The 18121-nt window shown below is 43.4% G+C and overlaps 1 protein-coding gene across 1 annotated transcript in view; it reads left to right on the forward strand.

Moving 5' to 3' along the window:
* LOC101156843 (adhesion G protein-coupled receptor A3) overlaps positions 1-18121 on the forward strand; it is a 207733-nt gene that overhangs the window by 60222 nt on the left and 129390 nt on the right. Inside the window, exons 8-12 of the mRNA XM_023963140.1 lie at positions 999-1163; positions 13742-13928; positions 15285-15434; positions 16679-16840; positions 17074-17307. Of these exons, the coding sequence (XP_023818908.1) occupies positions 999-1163; positions 13742-13928; positions 15285-15434; positions 16679-16840; positions 17074-17307 (898 nt within the window). The remainder of the gene's footprint in view (positions 1-998; positions 1164-13741; positions 13929-15284; positions 15435-16678; positions 16841-17073; positions 17308-18121) is intronic.

Here is an 18121-nt window from a genome sequence, read left to right on the forward strand (position 1 = left end):
AAGCCATCTGTCCATTAGGATCAAGTTCTTCTCAATGTCTGAGTTTCATGTCCTCTGACTGTCATTAGAGGTACCATTGAAATGGGTTGGTTTTTGGGAGACCTTCACAGAACAGCCGTTCTTCTCCCGGCCATGACTTTTACCTTTGTGGAGAATCCACTTCAGAGGGTTTTAAAAGCCGACTTGTGTGAGCTTGATCGTCTCGGGGGTTCAGTCGTCTGTGATGCTTGTGGCCTTTCTTTTCCAATTGAACTTATCCTTAACATGCTTTGGTATAGTCAGCCTCCTACCAAAGTACTTTACCCTCTTCATCCTGGCTGTAGTTGTTTCTCCAAAAAGCTCTTGAATGCTAGAGCCACTGATCCAGGAAAGTGTTTCACAGTTTTCTTACCATCTAAGATACAGAATGTGAGAATGTCTGTTGGTCATTTTACTGCTGGTTTACTGTTTTCATTTCATGGAGTGTGTTTATTTAATCAAAAGATGCAGCTTTAGGGGTCTTTGAATCAAATAAATAACCAGAGTGATATATCAAAGTAGCTAAATAATACTAAGTATTTTATTTGCATTCTGAAATTAGGCAGTCTGCAGTCATTCTAAAGAAAGTATTATAAGAACAATTTTGTGTTTTTTTTCAAAGAAATACAAATCATTGATTAAATTGTAAAATTGTTATTCTGTCCTACTTTCCTTAATGCAATCAAACTTCTTTGAGGAAGAACGGGCTTAGATGAAGGCAGGGTAAGCATCATTTTTGGCACACACCAAAACAGCTTTTCTGCGTAATCTTTCTTCTTAAACTTGTCTGGGGCTTAGTTGACAGCCAAGTCAAGTCTTCCAAAAGAATCCATTATTGAATCAAGAAACGGTTAAAAAACATTCCTCTGCTCATTTCTCTAACCATAGTGTAACGTAGGACAAAGAAAACATACTTTAAGTAATTGGAAAAATAATTTGATGTTGCTCTGTTAGACACCCATGTCTCTTTTCTTCCCCAGCGAGCTCATCCTCTCCAACATTGATGTGAATGCTGCAGGCAGCTGGGAGTGTGTGGTCACAAGTTCACGTGGAAACACCTCCAAGCTTTTGGAGATCGTTGTAGCAGAGACCTCTGCCACCTACTGCCCTGCTGACAGAGTCAACAACAACAAGGGAGACTACAGGTGAGGCTGCTAGATCCACACAGTGAGCATCCAAGACCGTGCGCCTCAGCTCTAAGTTAAATATAAATGAAGAAGGCACTCTTCAAAAATTCTTTTTTTGTCTTTTCGTCTCAAAAAGTTCAATACCACTTAAATGTTTCTGTGGTAGCAACAATGTTGAGGATGATTCAGGAACTATTGCCCCCCTTCAATATTATTATGGTCTATCTTTATGGGGTAAGATAACCATCAAAAAGAAACGTATGCTCATACATAAAGTAGTGTGTACTTTGAAAAAATGTAAACGTAGATCATTGCTCTCATATTGACATAAAATCACCACCAACCTTCATGTTGCAGCAGTGATGTCATAAGCAAGAGATTGTGCAGTTTATCAATAGCAATAAAATTGAATAATGACACAACATTTACGGGGAATAACTCCTGCCATATATTAGTAAAAATTAAAAAAAAAATTCAGAAAAAGAAATAAAGCTGGATATTCTGATCATAACTTTTTTTTTTCTTTTGCTTGCAAGTGCCACTACAGCCAGCTGCCAGCTAGCCTACTTTAGCTCATCTGTATTTGTTATTCAGTTTCATCATTCCTTTAATATTTTTCTCTTATTACTTTTTAAAGAACATAGACTTTTACACCTAATAGGTTGCATACTCGCTGTTCTTTTATGGACCATTATCTGCTTGTGGATCCAAAATGATCTGGAGGTGCATTGCATCGATGTCTTGTGACTCGATATTAGGGATGTAACAATTCATTTTTACCCTTGTGCTATCCTAGGCACTTTAGTGTTGGGAGTTGGGTCATCTAGACCCACTAGACAGTGCTCTGAACCTTTTTTCTTCAATGATTTGTGATCTTCACTGGTGTCCATGGATTGCATGAAATCTTTACCCTTTTATTCACCTTTGTCATGGTAGGGAGAACACGTCAATGTAAGGGGGGGGTGGTCATCTAAGATAGCACAAGGGTTAATAACAATTCTATTTATTTCATAATTTGTGGTTGACGATTTGATTCATGATTGGCAGTTCTGAACAATCTGATTGGATTCGATTCAATGACCTAAAATGTATAAAATGGATCCAGGACATCTTTATCCAAAACTTCCACCAATGTGACTCACAGAGAAATAAATACCTGCTATTGAACAGTGCAGGTGAAGTTTTCCAGATTCTTGGATTTCTTCAGAATCATCAAGTGTAAATGAAAAAAGGGGTCCAAACAAACAAGTAAACTAGAATGAATGTCAAATCCATTAACATTTTAGTTTCCTAAAGTTCAGCCCACTGTTGTTTTTCTACATCCAAAGAATCTAAAGGCAACATTCTTAGAACATTCTAGCACACTGGATGGTCACATGACTTTGATTAATTCAAAGTCTTTCCACACATTGGACTGGAATGCTGGAAATGTCAGGTTCAGTTCAATGAACCCTAGGTAGGGCACGGCTTGCCCGTTTGCACCTTCGATTTCCAGTAAATCTGGGACTGGTTTGATGGTATGATCTGAGAGGTGGGCTTTACGTAAGGAATGTGGTATTGTTGTGACTTGAGACCCAGAATCAAGAAGACAGTTGTATAAATGATTGTTTATTTTAACTTCTCAAGTTGTTTTTGTCCCGATCAAGCCGCTTGTAGCTGCAGAGGTTCTTTGGGACTCTTGGGAAAACAGCTGCTCAGTGTCCCACCACAGAAGCTGGCTTCAATTTTACTGATGCTTTGTTTCCCACGCTTGTTGCTTTTGGCGTAGCAATGTTTTTCTGTTGCACCAGAAGTGAATTGGCTCTGTTGGTGCAGGTGGAAGAAACATGACCGTCTCTCCACAGTTGAAGCAATACCAGGGCTTGGGCTTGGTGGATGACTTTAGAGGATGACTTGGTTTGAGATGTTGTGTGGTAAGCCTTTTTAACTATTTTCAATAAAGATTTTAATTGTTTTTAGTCTCTTTTGGGACAACTTTTTAACTTTTTTGCAGTTTCGTTTGGAATTGTTTTTAACAAGTTTTAAGTATTTAAGTGGGTTTCTTGCTGATGAAATGTACAGCCACTTTTCATCATTTAACCGCTGGCTTTATAGATGGTGCCCAGAAAACGGCGTTGGTTTTGTGGATAACTGGAGCGCGTTTTGGGGGAAGCCCGGTCTCATGCGGAGAGACGGCGTCCATCCCACTCGGGACGGTGCCGCTCTTCTTTCTAGAAACATTTCTGCTAGCCTTAGTCTGTCAACCTGACAATCCAGAGATGAGACCCGGGCGCAGAGCAGCAGTGTAAAACGCTCCTCTGAGCCTCCCTTAGGGTTAGTGCTGGTGCAAAACCCATGCAGGGAAAGTCAAGCAGGTTCGAGCCTTAGCTTATGTGCTGAAAGACAAGTAAAAAGAAGCGTCATAGAAACCTCAAAGTGACAGACAGCAGTTCTCACAAGCAGAATTATGTCATTAAATGCGGTTTATTAAACATTCGATCCATTTCCTCTAAGTCCCTCTTGGTCAATGAGTTGATCATTGATAACAGCCTTAGTCTTTTAGCCTTAACAGAAACTTGGCTCCAACAGGATGACTATGTTAGATTGAATAAAGCAACCCCCCCACACACACACACACTTATGCTAACTATCAGAAATCCAGGATTTCAGGGAAAGGAGGTGGTTTGGCAGTAATATCACAGTCTAGCTTACTTCTCAGCCCTAAAGTTAAAAATGCTTATAAGTCATTTGAAAGCATCATATTGTCTTTAAGTCACCCAAACAGGAAAACTCGAAAACCTGTTTTACTCATAATTATTTATCGCCCCCCCCCCCCCCCCCCCCCCCCCCCCCCCGGCCCATATTCAGAATTTTTAACTGAGTTTTCCGACTTCCTATCGACTATTGTCTTAGATTCTGATCAAACTATAATATTATGGGATTTTAAAATTCATGTGACTGTCTAAGAAAGGCTTTTGCAGCTTTATTAGATGATGTTGGTTTCACCCAAAGTGTGAATGAACCCACTCACTGTCATAAGCACACCTTGGACCTTGTTCTAACCCATGGTATAGAGATCAGCCAGCTGAGTGTCCTTCCTCTTAACCCCATCATTTCTGATCACTTTATGATTACCTTCCAGTTTACACTGGAACATCCTTCTGCCCCAGTGAATAAGAAACAGCTTAGAAGAACCTTAACTGACCGTTCTGTGTCTGAGTTTAAACATACAGTTCAGCCAGTACTTAGTGATATTCTGAGAAAATACTCTGAGTCCAGCTCCCGTAGCATCAGTCCTAGTATAAATGACCACTTTGTTAATGATGCCTTACAAGCCCTCAGGAGTACACTCGATGTTGTTGCCCCCTTGAAACCTAAGTTCGTTAGACAAAACCGAGTAGCACCGTGGTTTAACGCTGAAACTCGTTCTCTTAAACAAGAAACCCGTAAGTTGGAAAGAGAATGGCGCCGCTCCGATTTAGAGCAGTCTCTGGATATCTGGAAACATAGCCTTTGTCTGTAAACTGCGATCTTACATACAACACATGGCTTGGGTACCCGTAACTACGCAAACAGTCAATAACCTCATTATCAGCCTTAGTGTTTGTTACCCCTGTAATCCAAACAGACTTTGTAAAGTTAAGTCCACATTGTGTCATGAACTCCATCGTTTGGCAATTAGCCGGGTAGAACACAATGGACTAAAAAAAAAAAAACATTCACCGTAATTTCCGGACTACAGAGTGCACCTGATTATAAGCCGCACACATTACATTTTAAAAGGATAAAACATTTTGTACATACATTCATAAGCCGCACCTGTCAATGAACCGCATGTGCCCACATCAGTGACGTGCTGTGAGGTTGATGGCTAGTGAGGCACCGACTCCTCTGGAGTCAGATTTACAATGAAAGAACTGAATATTTCAGCATCTTTAAACACACTTCTTGTGTTTAAATTATTCATATGTACTGTAAACAAATTAACGTAAACAGATGTGTTAAGCACACGTTTGACCCTCAGTAACTATTTCTGGTATTTTTCCAACTTCAAATTCTGGTGCTTTAATCAGTGTTATCAAATGTTTTCTGTGAAAATCCATCCATCCATCCATCTTCCTCCACTTATCCAGAACTGGGTCGCGGGGGCAGCAGACTGAGCAGAGATGCCCAGACTTGGGGGACATGCCCGGAACACCTCTCAAGGGAGGGGCCCAGGAGGCATCCAGACTAGATGCCCGAGCCAACTCAACTGGCTCCTTTCGATGTGGAAGAGAAGTGGTTCTACTCTGAGCTCTCCGCGGTTGACTGAGCTTCTCACCCTATCTCTAAGGGAGCACCCCGCCACCCTACGTAGGAAGCTCATTTCAACCGCTTGTATTCGGGACCTCGTTCTTTCGGTCATGACCCATAGCTCATGACCATAGGTGAGTATTGGAACGAAGATCGACCGGTAAATTGAGAGCTTTGCTTTTCGGCTCAGCTCTCTTCTCACCACAACGGACCACATAACTACGGACGCTGCTACGATCCACCTGTCAATCTCACGCTCCGGTCTTCCCTCACTCGTGAACAAGACCTCCAGATATTTAAACTCCTCCACCTGGGGCAGGGATACTCCACCCACCGAGAGATGGCAAACTACCTTTCTCCGGTCGAGAACCATGGCCTCAGATTTAGCGGTGCTGACCCTCATCCCAGCCGCTTCACACTCGGCCCTAACTGCTCCAATGCACGCTGGAGGTCCTGGCTCGATGAAGCCAACAGGAAAACATCATCTGCAAAATGCAGAGAGGAAATCCTGTGGTCCCCAAACCAGATCCCCTCCGGCCCCTGGCTGCGCCTAGAAATTCTGTCCATAAAAACTATGAACAGAACTGGTGATATAGGGCAGCCCTGACGTGGACCGGGAACAGGTCTGACTTACTGCCGGCTATGTGAACCAAGCTCCTACTCCGGTCATACAGAGACCGGACAGCCCTCAGTAAGGCTCCCCAGACCCCATCATCCCAGAGCACCCTCCATGGGACACAAAAGAAAAAAATGCATAAATTAGCCGCATCATTGAATATGGCGGTGGGTTAAAAGCGTGTGACAAAAGTAGCGGCTTATAATCTGGAAATTACGGTACACACCATGGCTCCTAGCTAGGTAGGTACTAGTTGAAATACTCAGAATAAGGCGTCTCAGGGAGCCCAAGATTTGAAAATGAAAACACAAGACAGCGATGAAAGTAAAATGCAATCAATTGTATTAGCAAATCAAAACATTTAAACAATTCAAAACAAGGAATGAGGGTGCATGTCTGAGTCCTATTGAGTTGCATCCAATAGTCTAATTGTGGGGATGTAGTTTAGAGGTTTGCAACAGCTGATGAGACGTTATTGAAGGTGGTAGTATCAGGATCTCAGGATCATGTTGTTGGGTAACTCACCATCCAATTGAGGATGAAGGTGAAACAAGACAATACAAAAAAAATAAATAAACCGACCGATGAGCAGGTCTTTTTGGGGTTTGAGTTACAATAAACCCAATGGATGTTTTCAAATGTGGTTGTGTGAAAGGTTTCAGGCATCCTGATGAGGAAACAACAAAAGCCGGGAGCAGGAAGCAGCAGGCAGGAAGTGCACTCGCTGACCCGGAACTTATATGCACATTGGCCCTTTCACAATAAGGGAGTGGGCCAGGTGTTCACACTTAGTCCGATTGCAAGGGGTTGCATTATCTAGACCTGACCTGGAGATGACTATTCATGTTTTTATTTTTTCTTATTTAGAATATGGTTATTAGCTTTTTATCTGTTTTAAAAAAAGCTCTTTAAAACGTTTGAAACTCGCTTTTAACAGAAGCCAACAAACCAGCACATTACTCCTTTACGGTCTTCTGTACTTTGGCCCTCAGTTCAGTTTATAGTTGGTTTTAAAATTTTACTTCTAGATTTTAGAGCCTTGCTTGGGCAAGCTCCTGCAGTGCATACATTCCTGACCTTTTATCCCCTACTCTTCGACCCGGTCCCTGAGCTCTTCAAACCAAAAACCTTTCAAAATTCCAAAAAACGCTACAAACAGAGGAGACTTTGTCTGTCAAGCTGTCGGTCCTCGTCTCTTTGCCATTACGACAGATTGACACTGTTGAGTGTTTTAAAAGGCAGCTCAAGACATTTTTATTTAGAAGAGCTTTTAGTTGGTCTAATTTTGTTTTTTACTGTCTGATAAGTTTATGATGACTGTCTTTAATTTTGTGTGTTATTACTATAGTGAAGCACTATGTGAATTTCAGCTGAAAAGATGCATAAATAAGTATTTGTTAACTGGAGTGTGAATGTGCATGAATGTCCTGGTGATGGTCAGAGGGACCGTAGGCGAGAACTGGCAGCCACGCCTCTGTCAGTCTGCCCCAGGGCAGCTGAGGCTACAACAGTTAGCCACATTAGGAGCTTTAGCTACATCAGAAGCATTAGCATGTTTACAATAACTACCAACCTTGCTTGCAACTGATAAAATGCAGACTAATTGTCATGATGTTCAAGGCTTTGAGACAGACCCAGATGCTGGAACCCGGAAGGAACACAGGGGAGTTATAAGGTAAGTAATTTGATTTATTTTGTTCTTGTAGGTGATCTCCCAGAGCTGATGTCTTCGGCTCGAGACTGCAGGTAGGACGCAGGAAGGCGAAGCGTGGCTGGAGGGCTTCTGCGGAGGCTGAGAGGGCATGAACGGCAGGTGAGGAGAGCGTGGATAGAACAGGTGGTTCCGGAGGAAATCCCAGGTAGCACTAGTGATGATTGAGTCCTGGAAGCGAGGCGTAGACAAATTACTAAACAGGATTAAATTTCTTGGCATAAACATGAGAGACTAGGCAAGCACCATGGAGGAGCAACGAACTGGCGACAAATACTGGCTGTGGATCTCCTTAAGAAGGCAGCAGGGCTAATGAGGTGAGTGGCAGCAGCTGGGAATCCTCCAGAGCAGAGCAGAGAGGGGTGGGGCTGACAGAGGGACCATGACAGTACCCCCCCCTCAACGACCGCCACCGGGCGGTCCAGGACGCCGGTCCGGGTGGGCACGATAGAAATCCGAGATGAGGGAATGGTCCAGAATCATGGAACGGGAGATCCACGAACGCTCCTCTGGACCATATCCCTCCCAATCCACCAAGAACTGGTAGCCACGACCACGGCGCCGGACGTCCAAAATACGACTGACCGTGAATGCCGGAGCGCCATCAACGACCCGGGCGGGCGGTGGGGAAGTGGATGGCGGGCACAGAGGGCTCTCGTGAACGGGCTTGATCTGTGAAATTTGAAACGTGGGATGTACCTTGAGAGCCGAGGGCAACTTGAGGCGGACACAGGTGGGGTTGATTATCCGGTCAATGGTGTAGGGTCCGATAAATCGGGGAGCCAGTTTGCGGGAGGTAGCCTGAATGGGAATGTTCCTCGACGAGAGCCAGACCCTTTGACCAGGATTGTAGGTGGGTCCCACCACCCTGCGGCGATTTGCGATCTGGCAATTGCTCTCCTTGGTGCGGAGGAGAGCCGCCCTGGTCTGGTGCCAAATCTGCTGGCACCGCTGGAGATGGAGCTGGACCGAGGGCACTGCCAGATCGAGTTCCTGTGACGGAAACAGAGGTGGTGAGTACCCAAGGGAGGCCTCGAAGGGAGACATACCTGAAGCAGAGGAGGGATGATTGTTGTGAGCATACTCCACCCAAACCAGAAACTTGGACCAATCCGTGCTGTTCTGAGCGGTCAGGCAACGGAGTGCCGCCTCCAATTCCTGATTTGCCCTCTCCGCCTGACCGTTAGATTGTGGATGGTAGCCAGAGGTTAGACTGACCGTGGCACCAAGACAGTTGCAGAATGCTTTCCAAACCTGGGAAGTGAATTGTGGGCCCCGATCGGAAACTATGTCTGAGGGTATTCCATGGTGACGAAAAACTTGGTCTACTAGTATTTCAGCAGTCTCTGTGGCAGTGGGTAGTTGTGCGAGGGGAATGAAACGGGCGGCTTTGGAAAAACGGTCAATGATGGTGAAGATGACCGTGTGACCCTGAGACGGAGGTAATCCGGTGACGAAGTCGACCGCTATATGGAACCATGGTCGGCTAGGAGTAGATAGGGGGTTCAGATGACCAGCAGGAGGTGAATTAGAGGTCTTGGAACGGGCGCAGGTAGTACAAGCAGCCACGTACTCACGAACGTCCCCTTCCATGGATGGCCAAAAAAAACGTCTCTTAATTAGAGAGAGTGTCCTATGAATGCCCCCATGACACGCAATTCGAGAGGAGTGACCCCAAGTTATGACGTCTGACCTGAGTGACGTAGGCACATAGAGAGTTCCAGGTGGACATGGAGGGTGGTCGGGTTCCTCACCTTGGGCCTGCAGGACCTTAGATTCGATGTCCCAGGTGAGATTCCCTACAATGCAAGTGGGGGGAACAATGGTGGATTGAGAGTCAGAATCAGTGTGATTGTACTTCCTGGAGAGAGCGTCCGGTTTTACATTACGGCTGCCATGACGGTAAGTGATTATGAATTCAAACCGGTCGAAAAACAGACACCAGCGGGCTTGGCAAGCGTTGAGACGTTTGGCAGATCGTAGGTATGTTTTTGTGGTCTGTCCATACTATAAACGGATGTTCAGCCCCCTCCAGCCAGTGTCGCCACGCTTCCAAAGCCAGTTTTATTGCCAGTAATTCACGATTGCCCACATCGTAATTTTGTTCAGCGGGGTTGAGTTTCCGGGAGAAGTATGCGCAGGGTTTGAGTTTCCCTGATGTGGCTTCTCTTTGAGACAGGACAGCCCCCGACGCCTGAATCTGACGCATCCACACTCTATGGACATCAGGTTGAATGAGTATGGGGGCGGAAACGAAGAGTTCTTTGAGCTTTTTGAAAGCAGCATCGGCTTCAGGGTTCCAAGTATAAGGCTTTAGAACGGAAGTGAGTTGGGTGAGAGGGGCGGCAATAGAACTGTAATTGCGGATGAAGCGCCTATAGAAGTTTGCGAAACCAAGAAATTGTTGTAATTTCTTTCGTGAATCCGGCACCTCCCAGTTAGCGACTGCTGCTAATTTGGCCGGATCGGGTCGAATACTGCCCGCTTCGATGATGTATCCCAAAAAGGGAATCGAGGATACATGGAATTCGCATTTTTCAGCTTTGACGAATAGCTGATTTTTGAGGAGTCTTTCAAGAACGAGGCGGACATGATGTTTATGTTGAGCGAGATCACAGGAGTAAATAAGAATATCGTCTAGATAGACAAAAACAGAACGGTTGAGGAAATCTCGTAAGACGTCGTTAACCAGCCTTTGAATTATGGCTGGGGCATTAGTGAGTCCAAAGGGCATTACTTGGTACTCATAGTGACCGAGTGGGGTGTTAAAGGCTGTCTTCCACTCGTCCCCCTCACGAATACGGACCAAATGGTATGCGTTACGTAGGTCAAGTTTGGAGAAAATACTGGCTTCTTGGATCGAATCAAAAACAGTATTAATCAGGGGTAGTGAGTACTTGTCCTTGACGGTGATTTGGTTCAATTCCCGATAATCAATACAGGGACGAAGGGTTTTGTCTTTCTTTTCTACAAAAAAGAAACCAGCACCGACAGGAGATGAGGAGGGGCGGATGTGGCCTAAAGCGAGTGCTTCATGAATGTAATCTTCCATGGCCTTCTTTTCGGGACCGGAGAGATTGTACAATTTGCCCTTGGGTAGCGTGAAGTCGTTAATGAGATTTATGGCACAATCGTAGGGTCTGTGAGGTGGCAAGGCGCTGGCCTTGGTTTTACAGAAAACCAACTTGAGATCATGATAACAGGGGGGTATTTTAGATAAATCCGCGGTTTCAGTGATATTGGGAACTACGGGTGATACGGTGGGTACAGCGGAATGTAAGCAGTTGGCTAAACAAAAGGTGCTCCAATGAGAGACGCGTGCGTTAAGCCAGTCGATCTGAGGATTGTGACGTTTTAACCAAGAAAACCCCAACACTATAGGAGTTTGGGGAGTCTGGGTGATGAAAAACTGTAAATATTATCTATGATTACCTGACGTGATGAATAGGAGGGGCTTAGTACAATGAGTGATTCTGGAAAGGTGTTGACCTCCCAGACCAGCAGCTTTGATGGGCGAAACAAGGAGTTCAGTGGGAAGAGAAAACTGATTAACTAATTGCTGATCGATTAGGCATTGTTCAGCACCAGAGTCTATGAGAGCCTTAAATTCATGAATCTTAGCTTGGTGGCAGATCTTGACAGGGGCGAAAAAGAAGTTATCACCATCAGGTCTGGTAGAATCGTTCCCCGTTAGATAGCAATCTAACGGGGGGTCTGTGAGTTTTAAATGACGGTTGCATTGATTTACCTTGTGACCAGGATTTCCGCAGTAAAAACACAGACCTTCATCTCTTCGTTTTCTCCTTTCTTCAGCGGAGAGTTTGGAATGTCCCACTTGCATAGGTTCCTCCGGGGTGTCGTAGGTGACTTGTTGGTTTAGGTGGTCCCGTTCAGCTTGGCGTTCACTAAGTCGAAGATCCGATCGAAGGGCTGCAGTGACAAGTTCTTCAAAATAATTAGCTTCAGGTTGTGTACAAAGGTGATCTTTAATGCGGTCGTTGAGAGATTGGTAGAAGATGCCTTTGAGAGCGGGTTCGGGCCAACCCGCTTCAACTGCCAAAATACGAAAATCAATGACGTGATCTGAAAGCGGTCGATTGCGTTGCTTGAGGCTCAGCAATCGCTGTACTGCATCTTCCTGCTTACGTGGTTTATCAAATACTAAACGGAATTCTCCTATGAAGCGGTCAAATGGTAAATGTGAAATGGGGTGAGCTGCTAGGAAAGCTTGTGCCCATTGTAACGCTTTGTTCTGTAGGGCGTTAACTATGAGCGTTATTTTGCTGTGATCCGTTTGATAATACCTGGGTGCTTGCTGAAATATGAGTTGGCACTGCAGCAGGAAACCACCACAGGCTTCGATATCACCGTAGAATGGTTCCGGCTGTAGACGGAAGTTTTCTGATGGCGGAACTGTGAGAGGCGCTGGAGGATTTCCGGGTAAAAGGTGGGTTTCCGAGGCATTTCCAGGAGGAGGATGAGCCGTAGCAGCTGTGGATCTGGAAAAGTGACCAGATAAAATATTTAGAGTTTGTGAAATACTTTCCATACGACGGTAAAGGTCGTATTGCGCTGAAGACATCTTAGTTATGGCATCCGCTTGCAGGTCGAGTTGAATTCCTTGCAGTGAGATAGAGTGGTTGAGCTCTTCCGGGTCAGCTGGGTCAGAAGTTTGGCCAGTTCGTTCTGTCATGAGAGGGGTGGGGCTGACAGAGGCACCATGACACTAATGCTGCTAAAACAAACACTACTTACTCTGATATATACTCTTATTCGTGACATTGAAAAAAAAAGAGTCCAACACAGTTACATAGCTAGCACAGTTAGCTTATAGCACTAGATCTAACTGACAGAACAACTACTCATGCTCTTGACGGTGGTCAGTGAATTGTTCAAAGTAAAATCAATGTAGAAAAAAAGGCAAAAAAGGTAGTATGCATACAATCTCAACCTTAGCAAGTTCTATAGTAACAAAAGAAAAGTCTTTGCATATTTTGTAGTAGTATTAAACTATAATTAATTATCATCAAACCTACTTGTAATTCCTTCAGGTCCTGGTAGGATTCTTTGATCAGAACTCAAATGAGCCTGTGCTTATAGATAAACACAATATTAGAACCTGACCTGTAGAATTGAGCGCTACGGTCAGAGCGGATAATGATTTGAGATGGCACTTTCATTTGCTCAGCATGGTAACTCTATCCTTGCTGCTCATTGTAAGCCTCATTTATCCAGTAACTATCACAGGGTTCTTGTTTCCATGAATAAAATTTCACATTTAAACAAAACCACTCATAGGTCTTCCACATATTCTGGTTTGCTCTTTACTTTTTGTGAACATTTTGCAACCTTGTAGTGAACAAGGTTCCCATCATCCACCTCGCCTCTCCTGTGGGTGTGTTGTTGTCATGTATTCTCTTTGGTAGTTGCTGTACTTTACAGCCCACTTTCAGCACAGCAAGCACAGATGCTTTGTTTCTGACAGAGCTTTGGAGTAATGGCCTGGAAAATGAGCCCCTTTTTTGTCTGAGGTGAAATTAACGCCATATATTACTAAGCAGCTGCTGCTACAGAAATAGAGTGGGGAGAAAAAAAGAAGAACGTGGAAGCCTAGAGAAAGCAAGTTATAACTTCAAACCAGATTTCACGTCTTTAGAGTTGTGCTCTTTAACCAATGAGTAATATTTCTGCTTTCTTTTTAACGGAAACCATCAAGTGCAGAGAGCAAATTGCATGATATTTATATTTTTGTCAAAAAATTATTTAGTTCAATTAAACAAGTGCATACTAGCCTTGCATCTGAACTGAGATCAAGAGTGTTAGTGTTAATCACATGAACAAATGCTCTTTATAAAAATGCCTTTTTCTATATTCTGTAAGCGTAAAATAGTCAGAAATGCAAAGATTTTAAATTACCCTTTTGTTCTACTGAACAGGTAAAGTCTGAATCAGTCTGAAACCTAAACAAAAGCTTCTGTTCTGCTTTGTTGATGTCAGTTGGCCAAAAACTCTGGCTGGCTCTCTGGCATTCCTGCCCTGTACTCTGCCAACCTTTGGTTCCACCACCCAGAAGGAGAAGAAAGCTTGGCGGCAATGTGATCGGGCTGGGCGATGGGCTGAAGAGGACTACACTCAGTGCCCTTATACCAGTGAAGTGACTCGTGGGCTGCATGCGCTCTCCCAGGTATTGGTGTAAAAGTTGTTCAGTGTAAACCTCATTCATTAAGAGGATGTTGTATAAATCCATAGGTTGTGTAAACACAAAGTATAACATTGACTGACAATGTGTGACAGTCTTTGGCAAGAAGTCGCAGTATTCAAGGGTTATACCCAGGGAAAAGCTGAGTGACAGGTTTGATGAAACCCTGTAGTGTGGATGCTGGTGGTGGACACTGGGCAAGTGGTTGGAGATAAATTTAGGAGCCGTTAGATGTGCAACAGGGACAGACATTTGACAAAGGTGCCTGTAAGATGTAGAGTGACCGACTAGATAGTTTTGTGTCAGAGTGTAGGGGATACATGTGAATAAAGGGGAATTGACACCATGGAGACACCATGGAATAGTGAAAGACTAAAGCAACACATCAACATGAGTGGAGCTAAGACTTTTCATTCAAGTTTTTTAACAAATATTTTACCTGTTTGAAATTATGCCAACAGCAGGGGTTCTCAAAGTTTTTGTAGAGGAGGGCCAAATTAAGAATTCGACATTAGACTGGGGGACAATTTTGGTGAAAAAAAAGGATAAACAGAAAAAGTTGTTTTTAATAACTTTAATGACTAAGTGTCATTTGTACAGTTAACCAGGGCCTCCAGATGTTTTCCCAGTTGTGGTCAGAGGTTGCTGTCCAGATCTTCTACTCGTCTAGTAATTGTATCATTTGACAGACTTTCTTTTGCTCTGGACAAACAATGTCAGCTACTTTCAGCATACATTCTTTTTACAAACTCCCTGTGACTGAAGGACTAACTACACCGGGCCATTTCCAAAGCCACAACGTAGCTACTAGCTTCTGTCACAGCTTCACTGGATTTAGCCATTTTAGTAAACATTATCTGCTGTGCAGCACAGCCTCATTGTAGTTGTTGGAGCTTATTGTTGCGCTCTTTTAAGGTAAATTTGTCATAGTTTTTATGATTTGTAACATGGTGATGATTTATATTATATTCTTTGAGCATTGCATTTACCTGCTTGCAAATCCGGCACAGGACTTTATCCATGAGGTACGGCAAAGTAAGCATTTGTCCATTTAGCCTGAAAGCGCCATTTCTTTTCGCCAGCACAACATTTTTCCCTTAAAGGAACCTGCTCTGGCTCTCTTTTATTGAGGGTCACAAAAAACCTTCCCGCGGGCCGCCATTGGCCCCCGGCCGCACTTTAAGAACCCCAGCTCTAAGATTTAATAAATATTGTTTAAGAAAATCACTTTATTATATTATACCTAATGATGTCAAAACCGTGTTAGATAAAGGCTCTTTTATATAAATTAAAGCAATATAGATCACTAAATTGAATCATTAGTTACTATTTTTTTTCTAGACACCCATCAATGGCACAAATGTCCAGCCTTTAGGCCAGCAGTTAGTAGCCTTCACCAGCAGAGCAGTACACTTCAGTGATGTCATGGATGTCATCTTCGTCACCCACTTGGTGGAACGACTCACACGGCTCATGCAGAAACACAAAAAAGTAAGTTGGATCATGAGTTCACCACAGCAACTTTACTTGATCAAGGCATCTGTACAGGCATTAGTCAATAAGAAAAAGGTATAAAAAAATTTGACTATTCTAACAGGTTCCTTATCTTTTATTTTATCTCGCTAAGCTTTCTGTTTATTTTTCTGCTAAATATTCACTAAGGAAAACAGAAGTCATTTTTTTAAGTATGTCTCTTCAACCAGCTCATTTAACCCTTGTGCCATCTTAGATGACCCCATTGACGTGTTCTCCCTACCATGAAAAAGGTGGATAAAGGTGGAAAGATTTCATGTAATCCATGGACACCAGTGAAGATCACAAATCATTGAAGAAAAAAGGTTCAGAGCACTGTCTAGTGGGTCTAGATGACCCAACTCCCAACGTTAAAGTGCCTAGGATAGCACAAGGGTTAAAAAAAACAGGATGATTAAAAACTGAAATCAGAGAACCTCAGAGAAAGAGCAGGAATAGAAAACTAGTAAATATGACATAAACAGAAAACTTGGCATAATCTATGAAATCACCTATGACCTTCACAGTTTCTGTTGAGTGGGAAACAGTAGCACATTCTGAGTTTCCACTCTTTTTTATGAAGTGCTGCCTCATCTACAGGCTTCATTTGCTTCTCAAGAGTCATAAAAAAACAGGAATGTATGTAAGTTTGAAAGATCTGTAAAAGGATTGTGTCATGAACAGAAAGCACACCACAGCATCAAATTATTGCAGACAATTTACTTTTTTTTATCTCAAGTGATTTTCTGTTCACATGATCGTTGGACCTGAGTGATGCTAAAAGTTATGAAGATGTATTCATTCATGTGGAAGCCAGCTTTTTATCTTTGGTTTTACATCACACTGAAGCTCAGATTCTAGTAAGTGAGCACAATCAATATCAGCTCTCACTTGTGTAATTACTCATCATAGTTCACTTGGGAGGTAAAATTGTTTTAAGATGTTTACAGCTTTATCATTTTAAAGACAAAGCCCTTGAGACACTCTCTTTCAGAATAGTCAAATGAAGGAACAATGAAATGTAGAAAGAGAACGGATGTCCCAAAAAAGAGATTATACCCCATTGGAAATGCTAATCTAAATTAAATCTCCTTGTAATGGATGAAGCCGCCATTGTCTTCCTCACAATTCTGACTAGGGATTATAAAGGCAGACATTGGCGGGGATACGGTTCATGCACAGTAATTTTGTATTTGCATTCATATCTGATTGGATTTCCTCAGCTGGGGGATTACGTATCAGACATAGCCAGTAACATGATGCTGGTGGAAGAGCACCTGCTGTGGATGGCTCAGAATGAAGCCAGGGCGTGCACCAGGATCGTCCAGTGTGTGGAGCGCATTGCTGACCTGGCATTGGCTGGAGACAGTCAGGTCATTTCAAAGGTGAGCCTGAACCTCCAAACATGAGCAATCTTTCAGTCAAGGCACAGTGCTAAAGAGGGAAACAATAATGTAGAATAAAGCAAAAAAAGTTATTCCTTTCTTTGTTTTGTCCTGTTTTTCTCTGTTTTTTTCCTCCCTGCTTTCACTTATACTCATTTAACAATGCTGCCCTCCTCTCTCTTCCTCTACATCTCTGTCCTCAACGCCCAAATTTTGGGTGATTCGTGCTGCAGGTATCCGCTAATATAGCGCTGGAGGCCTTTGTGATCAGGCCCTCAAACTTCCAGGGTTTGTCCTGCACAGCGCTGCAGCGGGCCCCCTCATCTGCCACCTTGCCCTACACTCCCAGCCACGCCCATTTGGGGAAGGACAGAAACCAGGAGCGGAATGTTAAGGAGTCGCCGCTGCTACATTTGAAATGTCAGACTGTCAACAACAGTGGTTCACCAGCACGTCAACTAAGCAAGGTATGCTGTAAGTAGGAAGTGTGAAAAACTTTTAAGAAGTGCCTTAAGGGTAATCACAAAAGCCAGTCAAAACACCTGTGGTAATAAGGTAACAGACTAAATATTTTAATAATAATAATAATACGCCTAAACCCGATACGGGTAAAACACTTTAAAGCATAAATAATAAAGACAAATTCTATCAAGTTCAAATTCCATTCAAGGCTTTCTTTCGTGCTCGGTGCTCCTTTCTTCGGTTATAGCTTGCAATTCGGTTTGCATTCGTGGCTTCACAAACATTTACGATGGTTCTTCTCCAGAGCGGTCGGTCGGCAACCAACTCCTTCCATTGATCTAAAACTCCTCCTGACTTCAGAATACTTTTACAAGTGTCCTTATATCTAAGTTTCGGTCGACCAACAGGACGAATACCATCGTCATGTTCACCATAGAGGAGGGATTTTACAGGACGATTGTTATCCATTCTAGATACATGACCGAGCCAGCGCAAACGACTTTTAACTAAGGTGATTTCAATATCCTCAGCATTCGCTCGCTGTAACACCTCTTCGTTGCTTATGTAGTCGTTCCACTTTATCCTTAGTATTTTCCTCAGATGACGCTATTGGACTGTCCGAAGCTGATTGATGTTATGTCGGTACAGTGTCCAGGTTTCGGAACCATATGTAAGTAATGGCGTCAAACATTGGGTATAAACTTTCAGCTTTGTCGAGGGTGTAAGGTCATGGGAATCGAAAACACGTTGATGTAACCGACCGTACGCAAATGATACAGCTTGTGTACGTGTGACTAGTTCCTCTTTTACTGAACAGTC

This window comes from Oryzias latipes, chromosome 15, assembly GCF_002234675.1.
Source record: "Oryzias latipes chromosome 15, ASM223467v1".
NCBI classification, from domain to species: domain Eukaryota; kingdom Metazoa; phylum Chordata; class Actinopteri; order Beloniformes; family Adrianichthyidae; genus Oryzias; species Oryzias latipes.